Raw genomic sequence first — 23,054 nt, 5'->3', positions numbered from 1 at the left:
ATTGTGTCACGTTTAAAGGGAATTGAACGATTTTAAAAGGCAAATAATTGAAAGGTAAATCGCTAACTAATATTAAAGCTCACTGCTCTAACTTTCCTATTTGTTTTGTATGTCGGTACCGTAAATAGACTTTGTGTGTCGGTTGGCCGTCTTTAGATTTTGTGTGTCGCTTGGCCGTCTTTAGACTTTGTGTGTCGGTACAGTAAGTAGACTCTGTGTGTCGATACAGTTAGTAGACTTTGTGTGTCGGTACAGTAAGTGTACTTTGTGTGTCGGTACAGTAAGTGTACTTTGTGTGTCGGTATAGTAAGTGTACTTTATGTGTCGGTACAGTAAGTGTACTTTGTGTGTCGGTACAGTAAGTGTACTTTGTGTGTCGGTAAAGTAAGTGTATTTTGTGTGTCGATACAGTAAGTAGACTCTGTGTGTCGATACAGTAAGTAGACTTTGTGTGTCGGTACAGTAAGTAGACTCTGTGTGTCGATACAGTAAGTAGACTTTGTGTGTCGGTACAGTAAGTAGACTCTGTGTGTCGATACAGTAAGTAGACTTTGTGTGTCGGTACAGTAAGTAGACTCTGTGTGTCGATACAGTAAGTAGACTTTGTGTGTCGGTACAGTAAGTAGACTCTGTGTGTCGATACAGTAAGTAGACTTTGTGTGTCGGTACAGTAAGTAGACTCTGTGTGTCGATACAGTAAGTAGACTTTGTGTGTCGGTACAGTAAGTAGACTCTGTGTGTCGATACAGTAAGTAGACTTTGTGTGTCGGTACAGTAAGTAGACTCTGTGTGTCGATACAGTAAGTAGACTTTGTGTGTCGGTACAGTAAGTAGACTCTGTGTGTCGGTACAGTAAGTAGACTTTGTGTGTCGGTACAGTAAGTAGACTCTGTGTGTCGATACAGTAAGTAGACTTTGTGTGTCGGTACAGTAAGTAGACTCTGTGTGTCGATACAGTAAGTAGACTTTGTGTGTCGGTACAGTAAGTAGACTCTGTGTGTCGATACAGTAAGTAGACTTTGTGTGTCGGTACAGTAAGTAGACTCTGTGTGTCGATACAGTAAGTAGACTTTGTGTGTCGGTACAGTAAGTAGACTCTGTGTGTCGATACAGTAAGTAGACTTTGTGTGTCGGTACAGTAAGTAGACTCTGTGTGTCGATACAGTAAGTAGACTTTGTGTGTCGGTACAGTAAGTAGACTCTGTGTGTCGATACAGTAAGTAGACTTTGTGTGTCGGTACAGTAAGTAGACTCTGTGTGTCGATACAGTAAGTAGACTTTGTGTGTCGGTACAGTAAGTAGACTCTGTGTGTCGATACAGTAAGTAGACTTTGTGTGTCGATACAGTAAGTAGACTCTGTGTGTCGATACAGTAAGTAGACTTTGTGTGTCGGTACAGTAAGTAGACTTTGTGTGTCGGTACAGTAAGTAGACTCTGTGTGTCGATACAGTAAGTAGACTTTGTGTGTCGGTACAGTAAGTAGACTCTGTGTGTCGATACAGTAAGTAGACTTTGTGTGTCGGTACAGTAAGTAGACTCTGTGTGTCGATACAGTAAGTAGACTTTGTGTGTCGGTACAGTAAGTAGACTCTGTGTGTCGATACAGTAAGTAGACTTTGTGTGTCGGTACAGTAAGTAGACTCTGTGTGTCGATACAGTAAGTAGACTTTGTGTGTCGGTACAGTAAGTAGACTCTGTGTGTCGATACAGTAAGTAGACTTTGTGTGTCGGTACAGTAAGTAGACTCTGTGTGTCGATACAGTAAGTAGACTTTGTGTGTCGGTACAGTAAGTAGACTCTGTGTGTCGATACAGTAAGTAGACTTTGTGTGTCGGTACAGTAAGTAGACTCTGTGTGTCGATACAGTAAGTAGACTTTGTGTGTCGGTACAGTAAGTAGACTTTGTGTGTCGGTACAGTAAGTAGACTCTGTGTGTCGATACAGTAAGTAGACTTTGTGTGTCGGTACAGTAAGTAGACTCTGTGTGTCGATACAGTAAGTAGACTTTGTGTGTCGGTACAGTAAGTAGACTCTGTGTGTCGATACAGTAAGTAGACTTTGTGTGTCGGTACAGTAAGTAGACTCTGTGTGTCGATACAGTAAGTAGACTTTGTGTGTCGGTACAGTAAGTAGACTCTGTGTGTCGATACAGTAAGTAGACTTTGTGTGTCGGTACAGTAAGTAGACTCTGTGTGTCGATACAGTAAGTAGACTTTGTGTGTCGGTACAGTAAGTAGACTCTGTGTGTCGATACAGTAAGTAGACTTTGTGTGTCGGTACAGTAAGTAGACTCTGTGTGTCGATACAGTAAGTAGACTTTGTGTGTCGATACAGTAAGTAGACTCTGTGTGTCGATACAGTAAGTAGACTTTGTGTGTCGGTACAGTAAGTAGACTTTGTGTGTCGGTACAGTAAGTAGACTCTGTGTGTCGATACAGTAAGTAGACTTTGTGTGTCGGTACAGTAAGTAGACTTTGTGTGTCGGTACAGTAAGTGTACTTTGTGTGTCGGTACAGTAAGTGTACTTTGTGTGTCGGTACAGTAAGTGTACTTTGTGTGTCGGTACAGTAAGTGTACTTTGTGTGTCGGTACAGTAAGTGTACTTTGTGTGTCGGTACAGTAAGTGTACTTTGTGTGTCGGTACAGTAAGTGTACTTTGTGTGTCGGTACAGTAAGTGTACTTTGTGTGTCGGTACAGTAAGTGTACTTTGTGTGTCGGTACAGTAAGTGTACTTTGTGTGTCGGTACAGTAAGTGTACTTTGTGTGTCGGTACAGTAAGTGTACTTTGTGTGTCGGTACAGTAAGTGTACTTTGTGTGTCGGTACAGTAAGTGTACTTTGTGTGTCGGTACAGTAAGTGTACTTTGTGTGTCGGTACAGTAAGTGTACTTTGTGTGTCGGTACAGTAAGTGTACTTTGTGTGTCGGTACAGTAAGTAGACTTTGTGTGTCGGTACAGTAAGTGTACTTTGTGTGTCGGTACAGTAAGTGTATTTTGTGTGTCGTAACAGTAAGTAGACTTGGTGTGTCGGTACAGTAAGTGTACTTTGTGTGTCGGTAAAGTAAGTGTACTTTGTGTGTCGATACAGTAAGTAGACTTTGTGTGTCGGTACAATAAGTAGACTCTGTGTGTCGATACAGTAAGTAGTCTTTGTCGGTACAGTAAGTCGACTCTGTGTGTCGATACAGTAAGTAGACTTTGTGTTTCGGTACAGTAAGTGTACTTTGTGTGTCGGTACAGTAAGTGTACTTTGTGTGTCGGTACAGTAAGTAGACTTGGTGTGTCGGTACAGTAAGTGTACTTTGTGTGTCGGTACAGTAAGTGTATTTTGTGTGTCGTAACAGTAAGTAGACTTGGTGTGTCGGTACAGTAAGTGTACTTTGTGTGTCGGTACAGTAAGTCGATTTTGTGTGTCGTAACAGTAAGTAGACTTGGTGTGTCGGTACAGTAAGTGTACTTTGTGTGTCGGTAAAGTAAGTGTACTTTGTGTGTCGATACAGTAAGTAGACTTTGTGTGTCGGTACAATAAGTAGACTCTGTGTGTCGATACAGTAAGTAGTCTTTGTCGGTACAGTAAGTCGACTCTGTGTGTCGATACAGTAAGTGTACTTTGTGTTTCGGTACAGTAAGTGTACTTTGTGTGTCGGTACAGTAAGTGTACATTGTGTGTCGGTACAGTAAGTAGACTTGGTGTGTCGGTACAGTAAGTGTACTTTGTGTGTCGGTACAGTAAGTGTATTTTGTGTGTCGTAACAGTAAGTAGACTTGGTGTGTCGGTACAGTAAGTGTACTTTGTGTGTCGGTAAAGTAAGTGTATTTTGTGTGTCGATACAGTAAGTAGACTCTGTGTGTCGATACAGTAAGTAGACTTTGTGTGTCGGTACAGTAAGTAGACTCTGTGTGTCGATACAGTAAGTAGACTTTGTGTGTCGGTACAGTAAGTAGACTCTGTGTGTCGATACAGTAAGTAGACTTTGTGTGTCGGTACAGTAAGTAGACTCTGTGTGTCGATACAGTAAGTAGACTTTGTGTGTCGGTACAGTAAGTAGACTCTGTGTGTCGATACAGTAAGTAGACTTTGTGTGTCGGTACAGTAAGTAGACTCTGTGTGTCGATACAGTAAGTAGACTTTGTGTGTCGGTACAGTAAGTAGACTTTGTGTGTCGGTACAGTAAGTAGACTTTGTGTGTCGGTACAGTAAGTAGACTCTGTGTGTCGATACAGTAAGTAGACTTTGTGTGTCGGTACAGTAAGTAGACTTTGTGTGTCGGTACAGTAAGTGTACTTTGTGTGTCGGTACAGTAAGTGTACTTTGTGTGTCGGTACAGTCAGTGTACTGTGTGTGTCGATACAGTAAGTGTTCTTTGTGTGTCGGTACAGTAAGTAGACTTTGTGTGTCGGTACAATAAGTAGACTCTGTGTGTCGATACAGTAAGTAGTCTTTGTCGGTACAGTAAGTCGACTCTGTGTGTCGATACAGTAAGTGTACTTTGTGTTTCGGTACAGTAAGTGTACTTTGTGTGTCGGTACAGTAAGTGTACATTGTGTGTCGGTACAGTAAGTAGACTTGGTGTGTCGGTACAGTAAGTGTACTTTGTGTGTCGGTACAGTAAGTGTATTTTGTGTGTCGTAACAGTAAGTAGACTTGGTGTGTCGGTACAGTAAGTGTACTTTGTGTGTCGGTAAAGTAAGTGTATTTTGTGTGTCGATACAGTAAGTAGACTCTGTGTGTCGCCACAGTAAGTAGACTTTGTGTGTCGGTACAGTAAGTAGACTCTGTGTGTCGGTACAGTAAGTGTACTTTGTGTGTCGGTACAGTAAGTAGACTTCGGGTGTCTGTACCACAGTAAGTAGACTTCGTGTGTCGGTACAGTAAGTAGACTATGTGTGTCGGTACAGTAAGTGTACTTTGTGTGTCGGTACAGTAAGTAGACTTCGGGTACCACAGTGAGTAGACTCTGTGTGTCGGTACACTAGGTAAACGTTGTATATCGGTGCATTAAGAAGACGTTGTGTGCAGTTAGTAGACTTTGTGTGTCGTTTTCATTCAACTCTTCCGATTTCAATAATATTTTTTTGTTCAAACTTTACGTGAATATTATTAAGTAGACAACAGGTAGGTATACAATTTAACAGGTACAGGATAAAACGCTGATACACCGTCCCAAATAAGACTATACTCACAGGAGTTCCATTTAAAGACTTTTTTCTGAGTCATGGATCTACGTAATATAACAATACGCTTACTTATTGAATTGCCGTGTTAGCGGTATATTGATACAAGTTTAACATTGAGACATTTAAAACTTGATTTTGACGTTGTTCAATTATATCTAAATCATTTATGAAAGACAAGTTTATATTTGCCGAAAATCGATGTTTAATGTATGAAGTAGATTGTTTTTGAACTGGGACGTGTAAATATATAATAAACATGCATCTCTTATCAGACCTTCACCCAAATTACAGTGTACATATTTGGGTCTCGTTGAAACTCATATATAACGACAGTCATGCTATCGCACACATCATACCTGTGATTTGTGTAAGAGTAGTTTCCCTTATATAATCCATAGTTATCATCCACAAACCTATTCGATTATCACTACCCAAAAACCAAGTCAAGAACAACTGTCCAAAAACCTAGTCCATTCTTGGAAAGGTGGAACTCTTTTCAACAGAGGTCAGCATTCATTTAAATGTATCACTCAACACAAATAAGGTCATTCGGGCCAATAACTTTAGTTAAAACATGTTAAAGCGATGACATCAAATGAACGAAATGATAAAAGACAAACGTCAACTTGAAAACAAAAAATGGCTTTGGTTAATTTGATCTGTTTTAACAGACTAACAGTTTTAAAGAGGTTAGAGTTGTAGAGTTATTTACTGATTCGAAAACAGATTTAAGATTTGCTATTTTATTATAAAAAGTTTCTCTTGTTGGCTGAAGGTCAATGCACTCTGATAACAAGTGTTTTACTGTAAATGGTTCTTTGCATGCTATACGTTAAAGCTGGTCTTCCGATTGTAGGTTTTACAATGATAATCGCGCTAACAGACTTGTTGGGGCGCTTTTTGCAAAATCGAGGGGAAAAGTATCCTTTGTTGTGGAAGAATACCGTCACATTTATAAAAAACAAATCGTTATTTATGGACCCTAAAGCAATACAGCAGCCTCAACATTAAAGGACACAATATAACACATCGTCAACTCAAATGGACAAAAAATTACACAGCTCCAACACACGAAGACAAAATATACCACAGCGACGAAAACAGAAGACCACGGCATTCATGGACAATATGCATATACCACAGCGTCATCACATAAGGACACAATATAACACAGCGTCTTTAAACATAAGTAAATGTCTTAGTATGAATAATGTTAGAGAGCTATCCAACTTAGGAAAATATTTATATTTAGCATTTAAGGATGTACACCTCTGAGAAGTCAAAAAATTCCTGTATTAAACTTTTTTTCTTATATTGATTTTTGGAAAAGGGAGATAATGACATAGTAGAAAATGCAAAAAAAAACTATATGTCGGTGTGTTCGTTTTTGTGCTATGATCGGTCAAAGATACCAATTAAACACAATATGTGATTTTAGGTGAATTTTCGGGTTTTGACCATTTGCAGAACAAATTCATACAATTTCTTCCAAGTGTGTTATCAGATATGTATGAATGTTTGTAGAATTGATAAAAATATTGTTTTCTTTGAAACTATGGAAGTAAAATGTCTTAAACTTATTCATTTTACTCAGAAATGCGATTTTAGTTACCACTACCCCTTATTTTTTGATGAAAAAATTGCATTTTTTGCCGATTAAACGCTTGATATAAAAAAATCCTGTAATAAACTTTTTTTAGTATTCAATGAATCAAAAGAAAATGTGTTTCTCTTTCTAAAACAGCCACAAAAATGGGGGGTTGGTGTGCTTCTTTTTTTGTCCCATTATTATTTGTGTTATTTTTCACCTTTTTCGGGGTCAAAAATCTAAAGTGCTTCAGTAACCCTAATATGTAATGTGTTACTTAAGTCTTGTTATATGCTCATTATTGAACGATGTTTTATGTATACTGTGATGTCACTATCCTGTCTATTCTAATTATGTTTAGAGAATGTTATATGCATATATGTATGTACCTATAAGCCTAAGGGCTTTTGACTAATAAAGAACATAGAACATAAACATGTGCTGTAACAAAGTATCAGGTGTGACAGTACGTATGGACAATGTCACACCTAGTACTCAGGTTTATGGTAGATATAGGATTAAAAACAATGGTTACATTACGTATCGCTACATCAGCCAGGAAGAGAGTTGAACAAAAACTGGTAAAGTACATACAACATTTACTAGTTAACATGTGCTTTCATCGTCAGAGTTTTATAAATAAATATTACACTGTCTAGTAGACCCGTTCCTGTTTAGAAAACAATCTACAAATATATATACAATCGGACCGGTTTGACGAGACGAAAAATTATTGAGAAATAAATGCTGTTTTCTTTACATTTCCTGAACTTCGCGTTTTCTTTGTACATAAAAGCTGTGTAGATACTAATTCTTGTTTACGCAAAATTCACGTCTATTTATATACATGCATAATGAACGTCAGAAACACTGATGGATAGGGGGCATGAATAGCATCGCGGTACCTATAGAAATTCTTATTGAGAGCAAATGCAGGTGTTGTTCAAAATTTAAAAAAATATGAGAATATTGATGCATATAACTTGAGTTTCACTTCTTTTTCATGGTAGAAAGAAAGGCAAAAGCCAGACTAATTACGATGAACAAAATTCTTAACAACAAAGTTGCCATTATTCCAAACGAGCTTGTTAGAACATACACACTTCAGTAGATTTCCACTTATAATGACCAGTACAGAAATTCATTTCCTAGGACTATCAGAACATGGAATTCACTACCAGAACATATAGCTCAGTCACCTGACTTCAACTCTTTCAAAACAGCTCTGTCTGACTACCAACAAAAAACTACCCTCAGCCAGAGTCAAATCTTGTCAGAGCTGTACATAGTTGTATCCCCCATTCCCTTCCCTACTACTGGTAGACGACTGTGTAGGTATTGTCGGCGGGGGTTACACATTCCCTTCCCTACTACTGGTAAATGACTGTGTAGGTATTGTCGGTGGGGGTTACACATTCCCTTCCTTACTACTGGTAGATGACTGTGTAGGTATTGTCGGTGGGGATTACCCATTCCCTTCCCTACTACTGGTAGATGACGGTGTAGGTATTGTCGGTAGGGGTTACCCATTCCCTTCCCTAATACTGGTAGACGACTGTGTAGGTATTGTCGGTGGGGGTTACACATTCCCTTCCCTACTACTGGTAGACGACTGTATAGGGATTGTCGGTGGGGGTTAACCATTCCCTTCCCTACTACTGGTAGACGACTGTGTAGGTATTGTCGGTGGGGGTTACACATTCCCTTCCCTACTACTGGTAGATGACTGTGTAGGTATTATCGGTCGGGGTTACCCATTCCCTTCCTTACTACTGGTAGATGACTGTGTAGGTACTGTCGGTGGGGGTTACACATTCCCTTCCCTACTACTGGTAGATGACTGTGTAGGGATTGTCGGTGGGGGTTACACATTCCCTTCCCTACCACTGGTAGATGACTGTGTAGGTATTGTCGGTTGGGGTTACACAGTCCCTTCCTTACTACTGGTAGATGACTGTGTAGGTACTGTCGGTGGGGGTTACACATTCCCTTCCCTACTACTGGTAAATGACTGGGTAGGAATTGTCGGTGGGGGTTACACATTCCCTTCCCTACCACTGGTAGATGACTGTGTAGGTATTGTCGGTGAGGGTTACATGACTGTGTAGGTATGGTCGGTGGGGGTTACACATTCCCTTCCCTACTTCTGGTAGATGACTGTGTAGTTATGGTCGGTGGGGGTTACACATTCTCTTACCTACTACTGGTAGATGCCTGTGTAGGTATTGTCGGTGGGGGTTACACATTACCTTCCCTACTACTGGTAGATGACGGTGTAGGTATTGTCGGTGGGGGTTACATGACTGTGTAGGTATTGTCGGTGGGGGTTACACATTCCCCTCCCTACTACTGGTAGATGACTGTGTAGGTATTATCGGTCGGGGTTACACATTCCCTTCCCTACTACTGGTAAATGACTGTGTAGGTATTGTCGGTGGGGGTGACACATTCCCTTCCCTACTACTGGTAGATGACGGTGTAGGTATTGTCGGTGGGGGTTACATGACTGTGTAGGTATTGTCGGTGGGGGTTACACGACTGTGTAGGTATTGTCGGTGGGGGTTAACCATTCCCTTCCCTACTACTGGTAGATGACTGTGTAGGGATTGTCGGTGGGGGTTACACATTCCCTTCCCTACTACTGGTAGATGACTGTGTAGGTATTGTCGGTGGGGGTTACATGACTGTGTAGGTATGGTCGGTGGGGGTTACACATTCCCTTCCCTACTACTGGTAGATGACTGTGTAGGTATGGTTGGTGGGGGTTACCCAATCACTCGCCTGCACATGCCTTCTGCCATGTATCTTTTTAATCTCCAAACAAATTATTACAAAATTGTGTTTTTACATAAATGCCACCTCCAAGAAAATCTGATTGCGACAATTGCACTCAAACCTAGAACTTGTTTGCGAGGTTTATATGTATCTAAGCTAGTTTACACAATATCAAATTTACCTTTAGCTTACCATGTATATGGTGTAATAGATTGTGTGAAATTACTCAGGACACCTTAGTTTAGGTCCAAATACAGCTGTAACAAATTATCACTTCCCTGTGTTTAAAAGCCACTCATGACATAGTTCATGGTCTTGTAGGCATTTTATGAACAAACACATGGATTAGTTTGTGTTAAAATTTACAACACATTTAGTATTATATAACTACATTTGTACATGTATACACTACCTAGAGTTCTTAACTACGTATTTACTTTACACGTTAATGTCAGTCGTCTCTATAAAGTGTACACGTACACGTGTTTCACTACATTGACTAACCACGTTTTAGCTTATATACAAATTTATGTGTCATAGGCTCGCATTGGATACTTTGCAGGGTCCACCCTACCGTCCTCAAATCAGTGATCGTGTTTTGACATAGGACTCAGATAATTCGTTACTTAAGTTGTGTTGGGCCTATTACGATGTATGTGAAGAGTGAAATAAGCTGTTGTAAGTGTCTATATCAACACTGGTAACTTATCTTGATGTATATGTTGTCTGTACTATCTAGCAAGGCACGATAATAAAATGAGCCCCCCCCCCCCCCCCCCCCCCCCCAACAACAACAACAACAACACCAACAAGCAATGATGGTATATACATGTACTACTTTTGAGAGTGGTTAGGGGATTGCATTTTTTAATTAGTGGTGATATAACTAGTTTAGGCCTACTATCTTCACATCATAATAGGCCCACACAGACCTATTGTAATAACTGTCAGTCCCGTGTGTACAAGAGGGAGACAGTGATGTTTGTAATGAGGGGTGGTTGTGGTGGTGGTCGTGGTGGTGGTGGTGGTCGTGGTGGTGAAGGGGTTTGGGGCTACACCTATCGACTACATTAATATATATGCACGTAATCAAACGAGGACTGGTCAACATTTGCTAGGTCCAGAAAGACACCGAACTTAATTCGCTGGGAGTGGTCCACTTTTACCTGTCAACACGTAAACGCCTAACTATGTCTTGAGTTACCGTAAGTATACGCTGGTTATACATCCGTGAACTACAGTACCACACCCATGAACTACAGTACCACACCCGTGAACTACAGTACCACACCCGTGAACTACAGTACCACATCCCGATATAAAAGTTCACATATACACATCATTCCATCACATTATTTCTTACCTTCAACTTGTCTGTGCTCTGTAGTCGTCTCCCTAGGCGGACGTTGTCACTTAAACGTTATGAATGCTGTATCTGTTAAAAATACCAGTAACTATAGGTGATCAACAGCTAGCTATCTACCTGTTTAAATACCCTGAAAGTAGTATACTGGCATTGAACAAAAACCACTGGGGCGAAACGCTATTCTATTCATAACGCCATACACAGGTACTTCGCTATATTTACCTGTACGGGTGTGTGGTATGTACATGTGTGTATACACACATATATATAGAGTGGGTGGACGGTCGAATTCATGAACAGGTTAGCTCGTCCAAGGCCTTATATACCTAATACCACACATTAATGCATTGTAAGTTAATACACTCAAGTTTCAAGTTTTATTCGAACTTAAGGCCATTGGCCCATCAGTATACAATCCATATTATACACAAATCATGGACAATGTACAGAGAATGAAGACAATCACATTCCATTATAATACCCTTAATTTGTTTGCCTCATAGATGAATTTTCCTAGTATACACAATTCTTAAATATTATGGACACTCAATAACTGAACGACTTTAAACACAGATGTTTTTTTCCAATAATATCTTTTGATAAAACGTGATCTGAGACTCAAGTGAATACTTTAATGTTGAGCTGGCAAAAGCACAATTACACTGCAATTATTAATGGAATATGCTACTTTATGTACTTTATCGTGTTATGTACATTTACCATACGGAAGAATTTTACGTTAGGTTGTAAATACCTGCGTAATACAATGCAGCATTTGTTATGATTGGAAATAAATGATATTTGGTTAATTTCTACCAAGAGTTGTCGTTCCTTACGCAAACCATCGTATCTTGCAGCCAAGAATCTGGACGAAAAATACACTTGATTATGTGCATTTTTTTCTCGCCAGAAATAGTCTTCTTGGTTTCGTTTATATTTGTACATTTGCGCAGCATCTTTCTGTTACTATTTACACAGAATACAATGTAAGGTGAAAGTCTATAGCAGCATTAGATCAGCTGACAAACCAGGATGGTGTTTGAAAACACCCGTGTCATTGTCAATGTAAAATAATAACTAGAAGTTAACCAAATGTTATCAATTACTACAGATGGTAGCAAGTATTGCATTGCTAATCAATAAAAGCGGAAAACAAAGTGAAACATTCTCTAATTAGGACTTAAAGATAAATATTGATTATCTTTTTATTTTATTTCTTTATCTTTTTATGTCTATATTTCATTTTAGTTTATTTGATTGATTTTTCATAGTTCTATAACGAATATTGCTTTGCTGACAAATGACAATTAGTCATCAAAATCATGTTCAGGAAAAGAAAAAAAATATGTAGCATGTTTCGTCGACCTTTCTTCTTTGGCCATGATGACCTCTACCGTGTGTTGATGGATGCATGAATACAATAACAATGGTCACTACTGATTAATTCAGATGTGGTAAGCATGTCTCCTATCCTTTCAGATACTTAAAATATATGGTAAGAAATGGTGTCTTGAAGACAATCGTGAAAGTCTGGTCAAGATCAAAGCCTCGTTAATAGAAAAAGCCTGGCTCTATATATTTATTTTGTCAACGGCATTTATATAAATAGAAAACCCTGGTATAAAATCTGGCACGTGACAATCATGAGGAATGCCATGTAAGAAACCAAATATTTAAAATGAAAAAGTCAATGCAGAAAAAGCAAACGAAGTAAACATTAACTGTACCAGTCAACTTAAACTTGGGGGTAAAACATTATCGTGGAAGGTCGTCAAAGAGTTTCATAGTGATGTGACTATATTTGTAAGTGAGGAAGTATAGCGATCAAGCTTAAGCACTACTTAAGAGGTAAGAGAAAGAGTAAATAAGCTTGAGAGTTAGCAAATTGAAAGGGCCTGATTAAATATGTCAATATATCGTCTGAAGTTTCTGAGGGTTGTTTTTTCCATAAACTTCCCTTCGGCTTATGAATACGCGAAAACACATGCACCTGCAATTGTTCCTAATTTATTTTATATTTCAGTCATTAAACCTTTTATATAAATTACTTGTTGCCAATTATTACGGCATTGAAACGAATTGGACGTATATTCTGAAAGAGAATACTTATTTTCTTATCTGACGGTAGCCTTTGTATGTCGGAATTGAGAAAAGAATACTGTTACACGTACCCACTGTGTGTCCTACATCAAAGACGCGGAGAAGGGATTTACTTTTGTGCCCTCTACTCAGGGCGTAAAGCGCCTATTGCAACATTTGGGTTCTTTATCTTTTCTCTCTTCTTCCTAAAAACATTTTCTATTTCAGTGTTCAACGTCGCCCAAGTGAGGAAGGCAACGGGTTCCCATGCCGGGGCATACCAAAGTCCTTCCCAATGGTTACATGTAGTTGTTATTTCCTGCTTAGCGTTCAGAAATTAGGGTAATGACAACAACTGGTTCACCCGTTTTTTAAATAGTGTGACTAAGTGGAACCTGTGCTGGGTGCCTTCAGCATGGTATTTCAATGGGGTAACACTTTACAGTTGGCATAAGATCCACTCTATCGCAAAGAGTCTAATACACAAAGACATTCTGCCTCCAGCACAAACACATGGACACACATTCACGTATACATTACATACAATATGTACACTGAGAAAGCCTTCAAAGTACATAATCTATTGATATAACATTTAACCAAACCAGAGCCAAAACAAATGCCATGACGTTTTTAACAGCTTACTCCAGAAGCATAGATGGGTTCCAGGTACACAACAAAGAGACAGCAACTTTCTGGTTTTGTTTTGGTTTCTTGACGTCCTATTAACAGCTGAAGTCATTTTAGGACATAACTCCATATTTGTTATGCATGCGTGCATGTGTGTATGTGAGCTGGAGACAGGGTATTTGAATATATGTGACTCCGTGTGATAACGCGGATCTGATGCCCGATTTTAGAGTGCTACTTCACTGAATTGCCATGCCGAAGGCACCCGGTACAGTATGCCACCCGGTCAAATCATACTGACAACGACAGTCGCTATTATCCTTTAAAGCAAGGCACTTAAAAAGAAGAGAGAGAAAGACAGAAAGGTTATTAAGAAATAGAGAAAAGACATAAAGATTATATATATTCTAAAATGTAATTGATGTAATAAATCCCCATACTATTTTTAAGATACGAAGCAGAGGAAGCTGTTATTTTAAATACTCTTCGGTCTCTACTGTTGTCTTTTCATTTCGACTTAGAACCTTATCTATTATATGCTATAAAAATTATGACAAACAATGTGTATACATATATTGCATTGTAAAACATATCGTTGGCTAATTATCAACTTAAACTCTTTTAATTCATATACAAATAATGGATGCTTAAATTGATTATAAAATATTTAAAAATACTACCAGAAAATAATCAATGGACAATGCAATATCCATAACTTTGCACACTGTTCAAAAACTATTTTGTCGATATTTCGTTAAGTGACCTAACCTAGCATTACATTTTTTAGTTTGTTTAACAGGATACGGCATAATAATTTAGATTTTTTTTATTTCTTGCTTTAACATTGTGAATCCCTATACATCGAATTTTATTTTATATTGAACAGTCTTTAAAAATTATCATAGGAACTACTGTTAAATCCGCGTTAAGCTAACCAGACTTAAAAATAGTGTATTAACCTTGTATGGTTCAGTAACATCGGGTTGCGTAATCACAATAGGAGATCTAGAGTTTTGTATAATCGCGGTACCGATGACCTACCATACCTGATCTTTATCAATGGTACACTCTACTCGTGTGCAGTGGTTATGTCATCGCCTCCGCGACAAACACCATTTTGATCATAGCGTAACATAAGCATTCATAATGCATTATAAGCATTTGAAAAGTAGTGCTCATTCCTAGTTGATTTGGTTTATACATGTCAATAATATTGTCAGCAGACATTTTGGATTTTTAACTGATATGACCGATTAGGCCGCAGATGGTAAGCTCTTACTAAACAATACTAGTTTACGTGTGTGTTTTGCAATATGATGTTTTCTTTAAACCTAACCATTGATATATTCTTGTGTTCACAACCCTGTATTGTCAGTCTTGTGTCGCATTTTTACTGCTTTAACCAATCCGTACTTCAGATAGGGGCAATGCTCATTATGTAAAACATACAGCCGTATACCAGACTACTCATACACATGCATTAACATATAACAGACAATAAAACAAGTTTTAGCTACTAGTATTATAATTGGTGACTTGAATGTTCACCTCAGGAAGCAGGGCACACTCTATCCTACGTGTCGGTTCTGTTGCACTTTTTAATAACCGTATTGGTACGTCAGCATGTATGTTTGGGAAGGACCATTTTGATATTTATTCGATTTTTATCTCCATCCCTCAACATGTATTTTATCGTATCATGCTCTGATATTACTACTACTGTGACGTTTGTGCATGCATAAAGGGAACTGGGTAATTGGATGTCAATTTCCATGTATAATGAAATGTGTTATAAACAAACATATCTAAAACTAAAATAGAAATTTCTTTAAACACGGCATTATGAGAAAGTTCAATATTTTTGTATATTGCGAACTCATTTAATTTCGATAGGCTTAATATAACATGTACAAATCAACATGGAATGTGCGGTATTGATGGCCGCGTAAGTGTTTATTCCAAAACCATAACAGAAAAATAAGAATGAAACTTTTTTGAACTCGCAATTGTAAGTAAGACTTTGACATGTAGTACATCTAAGTTACTAGTTCCGCTTACTACTACTTTTTCTGTTTTTCTTTCCAGGGGTGACGATGGCAGAGCAAAAATATTTAATGTTGGTATCGCTTTTGATCCTGTTAATAACAGATCACAGCAAAGGTTGGTAAGCTCTTTACAGTGACCTACCATAGGCACTCGGTCAGTTGTTGTACACTTTATTCCATGAAATATTACAGTTTTTAATTAACAATTATAATTTTAATTCTCCATCAAATTTCGTAAAGCTGAAACACTTTTTAGACGTAAAGCAATCATCTATTATCACAATATCTGAATTGAGTTTTGATTTCTACATTAAGAGGAACCAGTGATTGTTCTTGGGGTTTATCTAAAGGGCCGTTATTTTGACAATGAATCACAGGGCCTACGACTGGAACGTTGACTTAAAATAATAGTCATAATCGTAATCAACAAATACTCATGGCAGATAATGAATATTTTTTATGCTATCATATTCGGTATAATTGTCAAACTATTTTCAGTTGAAATTCATAGGCAATATGAATGCCAACTAAACAGAGGCAAATCCAACATGAAAGGTGATTACTTTGCCTTATAGTTAAGAATAGTCACTGAAAAAGAACAAGAATAAAGTGTAAGAGCTACTTATTGACTGAATATATATGACACGTAACTGTAACTTTCTAATAAAACATGTAACCAGTGCTACTAGTACAAGTATAAGAAAGTAGAGAAACTCGAAGATAAAACCTAACGGGGTTCAGTTTAATCAAGTGAATCCATGTAACAAGGTGTTTATTTGTTTATTTGCAAGTGTCCGTGTTTGAAAAAAGCCTCCTTGTCACAGAAGGAAATACCCTATTGAGATATGTACACAAAATGTCTATGTATGTTAGGTTCTGCCTTGACATACCCGTACTGGTATGAGGTTAAAATCATTATTGCTGTGTGGACACAAATGGAATTATTATATTGTATTCCAGGTGCGATTGACTTCTGTTACCATACGGGTATGTATGTTTGATATAGAACAACGAATAAACAATTTCCTAACCAGTAGAATATCTATTGATCATAACATGTATGCTATCACAAGAAAATTCATAAGTAACAAAGGAAACTAGGTTATGTGTCTTTCTACGATTTTCATGTAATTGTTACATAAATTGATAAATCTTTAACAAAATATGGCAAATGTAGCCGAACAAAGAGATATTGTATGTGTAATTAATAGTGTATCCTTTGAACATCAATTATCTGCTTCCACAGCCAGCTGTACGAAACATGACCCTATATTATGTTACCCACAGATCCATGTACCGAAAGTGTGCCAACATTAGATGTGTTCGGACGTTCTACAAACTGTCCCTATTATGGCCGGAATGGTTTATGTGACTCTAGTCTAACTGAGGCGTGGTATAGGACGGATACTCCCATGGTCAACACGTGTCCAGAACAGTTGAACATATGTGGTACCTATTATCCAGTCTATCTGAATGGTATATAATCAGTTATGTATATAAATATTTAAAAAAAAATAGAAAACAATATATCTTTTGAAATCTCCAACATTAACCGGGAATAAACATCAGACTGTCACATGGAAACCTAAGAAGTTTCTTGCAGTTAAATATTTATTAAATATATTAATCAATTAAATAGCAAAATATAATTTTAAAATGGTTTAACTACAGAAGACCTCAGTAGTGGTCAAACACAATATCAATATGTTATTTATGGATCCTATTTGTAAAACAAACTGATCAATTCATTAGCGAAATTTTAAGGGTAGATTGATTACACAATATTATAATAATTATCGAATATTCTCTAGCTTGAATGTAAAGAAACGGTTTGCGAATGAAAGTTAGCATAAAGTGTGTTTTATTTAGTTAACAAACTATGCGTAACATTTAGGTATAAATGTCAACTGAAAATGAAATGTTCCATGACACATGCCATCGGGAAAAAACAGGAATTAGAGACAGAAACAATTGTATACATTTATATAAATGTTACTGTCTGAATATGACCAATATATAATCGAAGCTTGTTGATATATAACGACCAGTTATCTAGTCAGATAGCATATACATAAGTTGACTGATTTTTTGTAACAATAAAAATAAGAGATGAATGCCCTTTTCGGAGTACTGCATTTTGGTAAGAGAAGGTTGCACGAAAGATTTATGGGGTAAATATATATATATATATATATGACAGTAAATAACAGTATAGCTATGTATGTTCAGGTATGTGAGATATATATATACATTGTTGAAAGGTTACCGTATATCGTTAGGTAATTGTGTCGACATAGTGTCAATGATTAAAATAGTAAATCACAAGGTTCTTGTTCCAAAAAGGTGCCTTACCAAGTTCCAATTCAATTTAAATTTCGTTATTTTTAATGACCGAGCGATTTCTTTCATTCTTTCTCTCCTCCTCCCTTCCTTTCTATAATTTTGACATAATTTCACATTTTCTTATTAAAAAAAAAATCAGAATTTGAGTTAAATTTCTCACACTTCTGTGTTATTATATGGAAACAAACAATTATATTTACCCATTCTTACCAATATCAGTCTGTCCTAGGTAACATACAACATTTTATGTAAACTTGGTTCCGACGTTAATCTTACATTATATCCCATACAGGCAGTGAGCCGACAGTAAGTGACGGTATGGTGACTTCAACAGCCTGTATGAAAGGGTTCACCGGGTGTTGTGAAGAGGTGTACAATATCGTGCTGAAGAATTGTTCATCATTTGTAGCATACTGTTTACAACACACGAAAGGGTGCGCAGAGCGGTATTGCTTTGGTAAGACAGAACCATGCTTTTAGTATATTGGTATTTTTCCATTTTCTGAAAGTTCCAAATTCAAAAGAACAGAATCTTCATTTTAATGCATGTAATATAATGGAATCAAGTATTATAAAAAGTATCAATAAATGTAAATAACATATAAACCAAGTATACCATTCTTCAATATTACCTTTCAAAGAGGAACACACACACACACACACACACACACACACACACACACACACACACACACACGTGCTTGCACCACCTTTACAATATGGTTATAGACACAGTGTACAGAAAGGATTTGCACTGCATCATACAGCTGTTTCGTCAATATAATTATTTTACATCTGTCATTTATATTAGGTAATGCTTAATTCTATCTTAATATAATAGCCTAAAATCATTATATTATTAACTCGAAATATGTATTGAGATGTTATGTAATGCCCCATTTCCTTGAAGGCGATACAGGAGCTTGTCCTACAACAACGACAACCACGACGACGACGACGATGACTACGACAATGACGACGATGAGATCGTCTCCTGCATCGGTAGACGGTAAGCAGTACACCCATTAATGTAGTGCAAAGGTAGACAAGTTAGTTTTGTGATTGTTTCTTATCAATTAAATCAACTCGATTATAAGCAGATGCAAAATCATTGGCACTCTATGAAGTATTTGTTGAATAGTACCAGTAAGTCAGCACATATTACTGCCTTTGATGAATTGCAAAAGTTTTAAAATGTTTCACATATTAATACTATTTAACAACATTTGCATTACGTTTTACCAATTGGTATATAATTATGGAAGCAAAAATAATAAAACAATAGATTAATTATCCAATTGATTAACTTTAAAAATGTTAAAGAATACAGAAATCCCAGGGCTTTTCCGTCCCTGCAGGTAGGGCATAAGTATTGTACCTGCTGCCCCCATTGCATGATCGTAAGAAGCGACTAAATTTGGGATCTTATCTTTTCTTTTCTTTCTAAACAACTTTCCTCTTGTCCGTTGTCAGTATAATGTGACCGGATGGGGTGTCCTGCTGTGATTTCGGTAGTATGTTTCAGTGAGGTACAACTATAAAGTCGGCATCAGTTCCGCGCTATCACAAGGAGACAAACACGAACATATCACAGCCTCCCAAAACACACACGTATACACTGCACGCATGCATCTTGACACAGAGGAGGCCGTCCTTAAATGACCATAGCTGTCGATAGGTCGTTAAACAATACTTAACCAAACCAAACCAAATCAAACCCAGGGATTTTCCACTGTTGATAATTACCTTGCCAACATTGCAAAAGCACAGTCGAGGAAAAATACCGGTCACTTGAAACTATCTTTAAGGTAGAAAAACACCTTTTGTAATGCCTATTTCCCATATACTAGGGAGTCTAACAACAGCGCTTGACCAAATATAATCTTCGTTATATTAACTAATAGAGAAACACAATTTATGTTTGAACGCGAATAATAACATTTCTCAAAGAATTACACTTCAAAATAAAAGTGGAAGAGTCAAAGTTAACATTACATGTATCCATCAGTAATGACTGCAAGAATGTGAGTATTATTATTTCCGAGACTGTTGTCATGCAAATATTGCAATATATTAAACTGTTCGGTCCTTTAAACAAACAAACCAAACCTAAATACTCATCGATTCATAGATGTATTTGTAAAGTAACACACACAAAATAATTGTAACAACTTTGTTTCTGCATGCATATGTTATATACAGGAAAAAAAATGAAGAAAGTCTTTGATTTATTTAACTAATTCATATGGTGAAGATACAAATATGTATCAATTTATAAAAAAGCGCTGAACAAATGTGATAATGGTTTATATTTACCCATTTTAAAACTTACATATGTGTGCCTGTAACATGCTGTTTGTCATCAACGGATTGACATTTAAGGATCACCCAACCACTACCAAAATCTGTAATTGAGTATTGGAAACTGTTTCCCGGCATTACTAGAGCTTTAACAAACTAGTTCTGAAAAGAAAACCGTCCCTTGTGATGCATCTATCAGAAGGTTTAAGATGAATAAACAAATCATATTAATAATAGTGTTCTAAGTGTAAAAATGGCAACACTGGGCTAGACCATGATAGGAACCCCGAACGTTAGACTGCTAAGCTATCGCGCTAACGAATTGAGCTTCCGGGTCAACGAAAGAGTCCTGGCCCAATTGTGCTACAGTTATAACCAAATGGTAGATAAAGGGAGGTAACTGCATACAGGCAAAACACACAGAGCTTTAAATATCACTGCCATACTGCAAGAGAAACACAAGAAATTTCCTTTTAATTTTTTCATACACTTACTGTAGTAATCTCTTCTTCATTTCGTTTGGATATATCTGTGGTGAGACTAGGCCAGAGTATTATCGTTTATCAGGTAGCTTTGTTGGTTAGTTTTACCCCAGAATAGTACTGAACATCATATTTCATAAAGGTTCCGCAAGATACGCGTTTTTTATTTAACAAAAAACTATTCCCATGCCGGTAAAAAGTTTCATAATTTATAAATACAGTTTTGGAAGTAGAACAGGGATCGTTACGGATATTTTTACATTATTGTGTCACTTTTCCCTTCCAATATAGTTTCACCCTATACATATGTCTTTGCAAAGTATTGCAGCTTGGCTAATTTTGTAGTTTAAACATTGTTTTATTGAATAGTTAAACACATTTACTGCACACATAAATTCAGAATAATGTAAAAACTAGCGTATACGATGGATTAATAGTACACAATAATGCCTTGATTGTCTACAGGTAATCCAGAAGTATTATCAGTTAGGTAGCAGAGTACAGTAGAAATGGCCTGATTCTAAAAATAAAGGGCATGTCTCGGATAAATATGGATAGTGGATTAATGCTGCACAACATACTTACATATACCTATATCAATAAACTACATTTTGAAAACATTTTGTTTAGAAGAATGATTTATTTCCAGAAATGTTGTCCCCAGATTTTGGACTTGTAAAAACCGGGGTTGCCACAACAACAACAAAAATAAAAATTAAAACAAAAACATCATTTTTAACTCGAAATTTGATCCTGCCTTAAATTAAATATCACCTACTCGGTAACAGAAATACTCACGTTTAAGCATAGGTCATTACGGTGGATTTTTTCACATCATTTACAAATGTGCTGAGTACTAAAAAAGACTACATAAAAAGCTTGCTTTTGTTGTGTAGACACAGATTTGTAAATGGCCAGCACTGTAGTCTCAAACCAAATTCAATTTGTTTTCTTGAAAAATTATGAAGCCAAAATACTCTACTTTATCATGTATATGCCAATTTCAGGGCTGATTTGTTTTTGTTTTTAATTTGGCACATGTTACATTACAGGGTTTATTCATTGAACAAAAATATCCCCCATGGCCATCGTACGCAACTGTGCACTGCTACTTTAGTAAAAACGTTTTAAAGGCAGACAACTGTGACTTACTATAGAAGTGTGTGTTACTTGTTATACACCATTGCATGAATGTACTTGTCGTTGTTTATATCGATAGTTCTTATGAATTGTAGATACCGGCGGCTTGTCGACTTCGGCCATTTTTGGAATCATATTTGTTGCAATATTCTGTGTCTTCGTCGTCCCCGGAGTTGTTTTGCTGCTATGGCATTATCGGTTTGTAATAAGTAATAACTCATTGTAAAATCTGATTGATCTAAAACTTAACAAACGATATTTTATATATTTTAAATAGTTAACATGTATGGAACAATATTTTATCGTTGAGGGTACTCTCTAAATCCATGTATATTATATTTTGAGTACAGACAATATATGAACTCTTAAAAGCAGACAGAAGACCAAAATAAAGAGCAGTGTCTAAAATATTTTCATATTTTATGCTGTGCTGCATATATTTATGTTATATTTCATAAAATACAAGGCACATAATTCTATATTGATTCAGTTATTACTACTGTACACATCTGGTGAATCTTACGATAGTGATACAGCCAGCTTTATAATCACTAAAAATATCAATATTATTTCAGTAAACATTTTCAAAAAAGTTCCATAACATACAATGCACTTGTGTATTTCCCAATATAAATAAATATGTCAAACCACACAACTAACAATAAACATTTACCTCAGTTTACATACCAATTTTCATCATATCTAGAAGAATCGTGTTCTTATTATGATGTAAGAATATGATTTTGCATTATACAATCACTGACTTCATATCATTATGTGATAACGTGTTACCATGAAGTAAAACACTGTAATATGGTTCACTGTCTTTGACTTGCAGGAAAGCAGGCAAACGTCTCTGTCCAGGATCAAGTGAGATACCTTCAAACAAAGTGACCAGTTCACAGACATTTATTATGTCAAGTGCAGATGTATATTAAATGACATATGGCCCCTTGCCAAATTGTTCCGAAATTCAAAATTCTGCTTTAGGTAAAGTGTTTGCTGTATCCCTTACACTCATAAGTCAAGTATATTAAACTACGAATAAATGTTCCTGCATTAGACTCTTCACTCCGATTAAAATGTGCTGAATTTTTAAACCAATGTGATCTTCATTTTTTTGTCT

At 36.8% G+C, this 23,054-nt stretch overlaps 2 protein-coding genes across 4 annotated transcripts in view; one reads left to right on the top strand and one right to left on the bottom strand.

Moving 5' to 3' along the window:
* Nucleotides 1-11,068, bottom strand: part of LOC110465306 — a 16,598-nt gene extending 5,530 nt beyond the window's left edge. Inside the window, exon 1 of the mRNA XM_021521023.1 lies at nucleotides 10,906-11,068. The gene's annotated coding sequence lies outside the window, so the exon portion shown is untranslated. The remainder of the gene's footprint in view (nucleotides 1-10,905) is intronic.
* Nucleotides 10,651-23,054, top strand: LOC110465308 (oncoprotein-induced transcript 3 protein-like). Of its 3 annotated transcripts, none has more exons than XM_021521028.1 (8): nucleotides 10,651-10,747; nucleotides 15,703-15,777; nucleotides 16,623-16,649; nucleotides 16,950-17,138; nucleotides 18,298-18,462; nucleotides 18,916-19,014; nucleotides 22,024-22,126; nucleotides 22,767-23,054. In XM_021521028.1, exons 2-8 carry the CDS (start codon nucleotides 15,711-15,713, stop codon nucleotides 22,864-22,866), a joined length of 750 nt encoding a protein of 249 aa, XP_021376703.1. In that variant the 5' UTR covers nucleotides 10,651-10,747; nucleotides 15,703-15,710; the 3' UTR covers nucleotides 22,867-23,054. The 3 variants fall into 3 exon arrangements, with proteins under 3 accessions (XP_021376703.1, XP_021376704.1, XP_021376702.1); XM_021521029.1 differs by lacking the exon at nucleotides 10,651-10,747 and adding an exon at nucleotides 14,781-14,884 and having other exon boundaries at nucleotides 16,950-17,111; XM_021521027.1 differs by lacking the exon at nucleotides 10,651-10,747 and adding an exon at nucleotides 14,781-14,884.

Source organism: Mizuhopecten yessoensis, unplaced genomic scaffold, assembly GCF_002113885.1.
Source record: "Mizuhopecten yessoensis strain PY_sf001 unplaced genomic scaffold, ASM211388v2 scaffold11069, whole genome shotgun sequence".
Classification (NCBI taxonomy): Eukaryota; Metazoa; Mollusca; class Bivalvia; order Pectinida; family Pectinidae; genus Mizuhopecten; species Mizuhopecten yessoensis.
The sequence above is the reverse complement of the archived record's forward strand: the minus strand, read 5'-3'. Positions and strand labels throughout refer to the sequence as shown.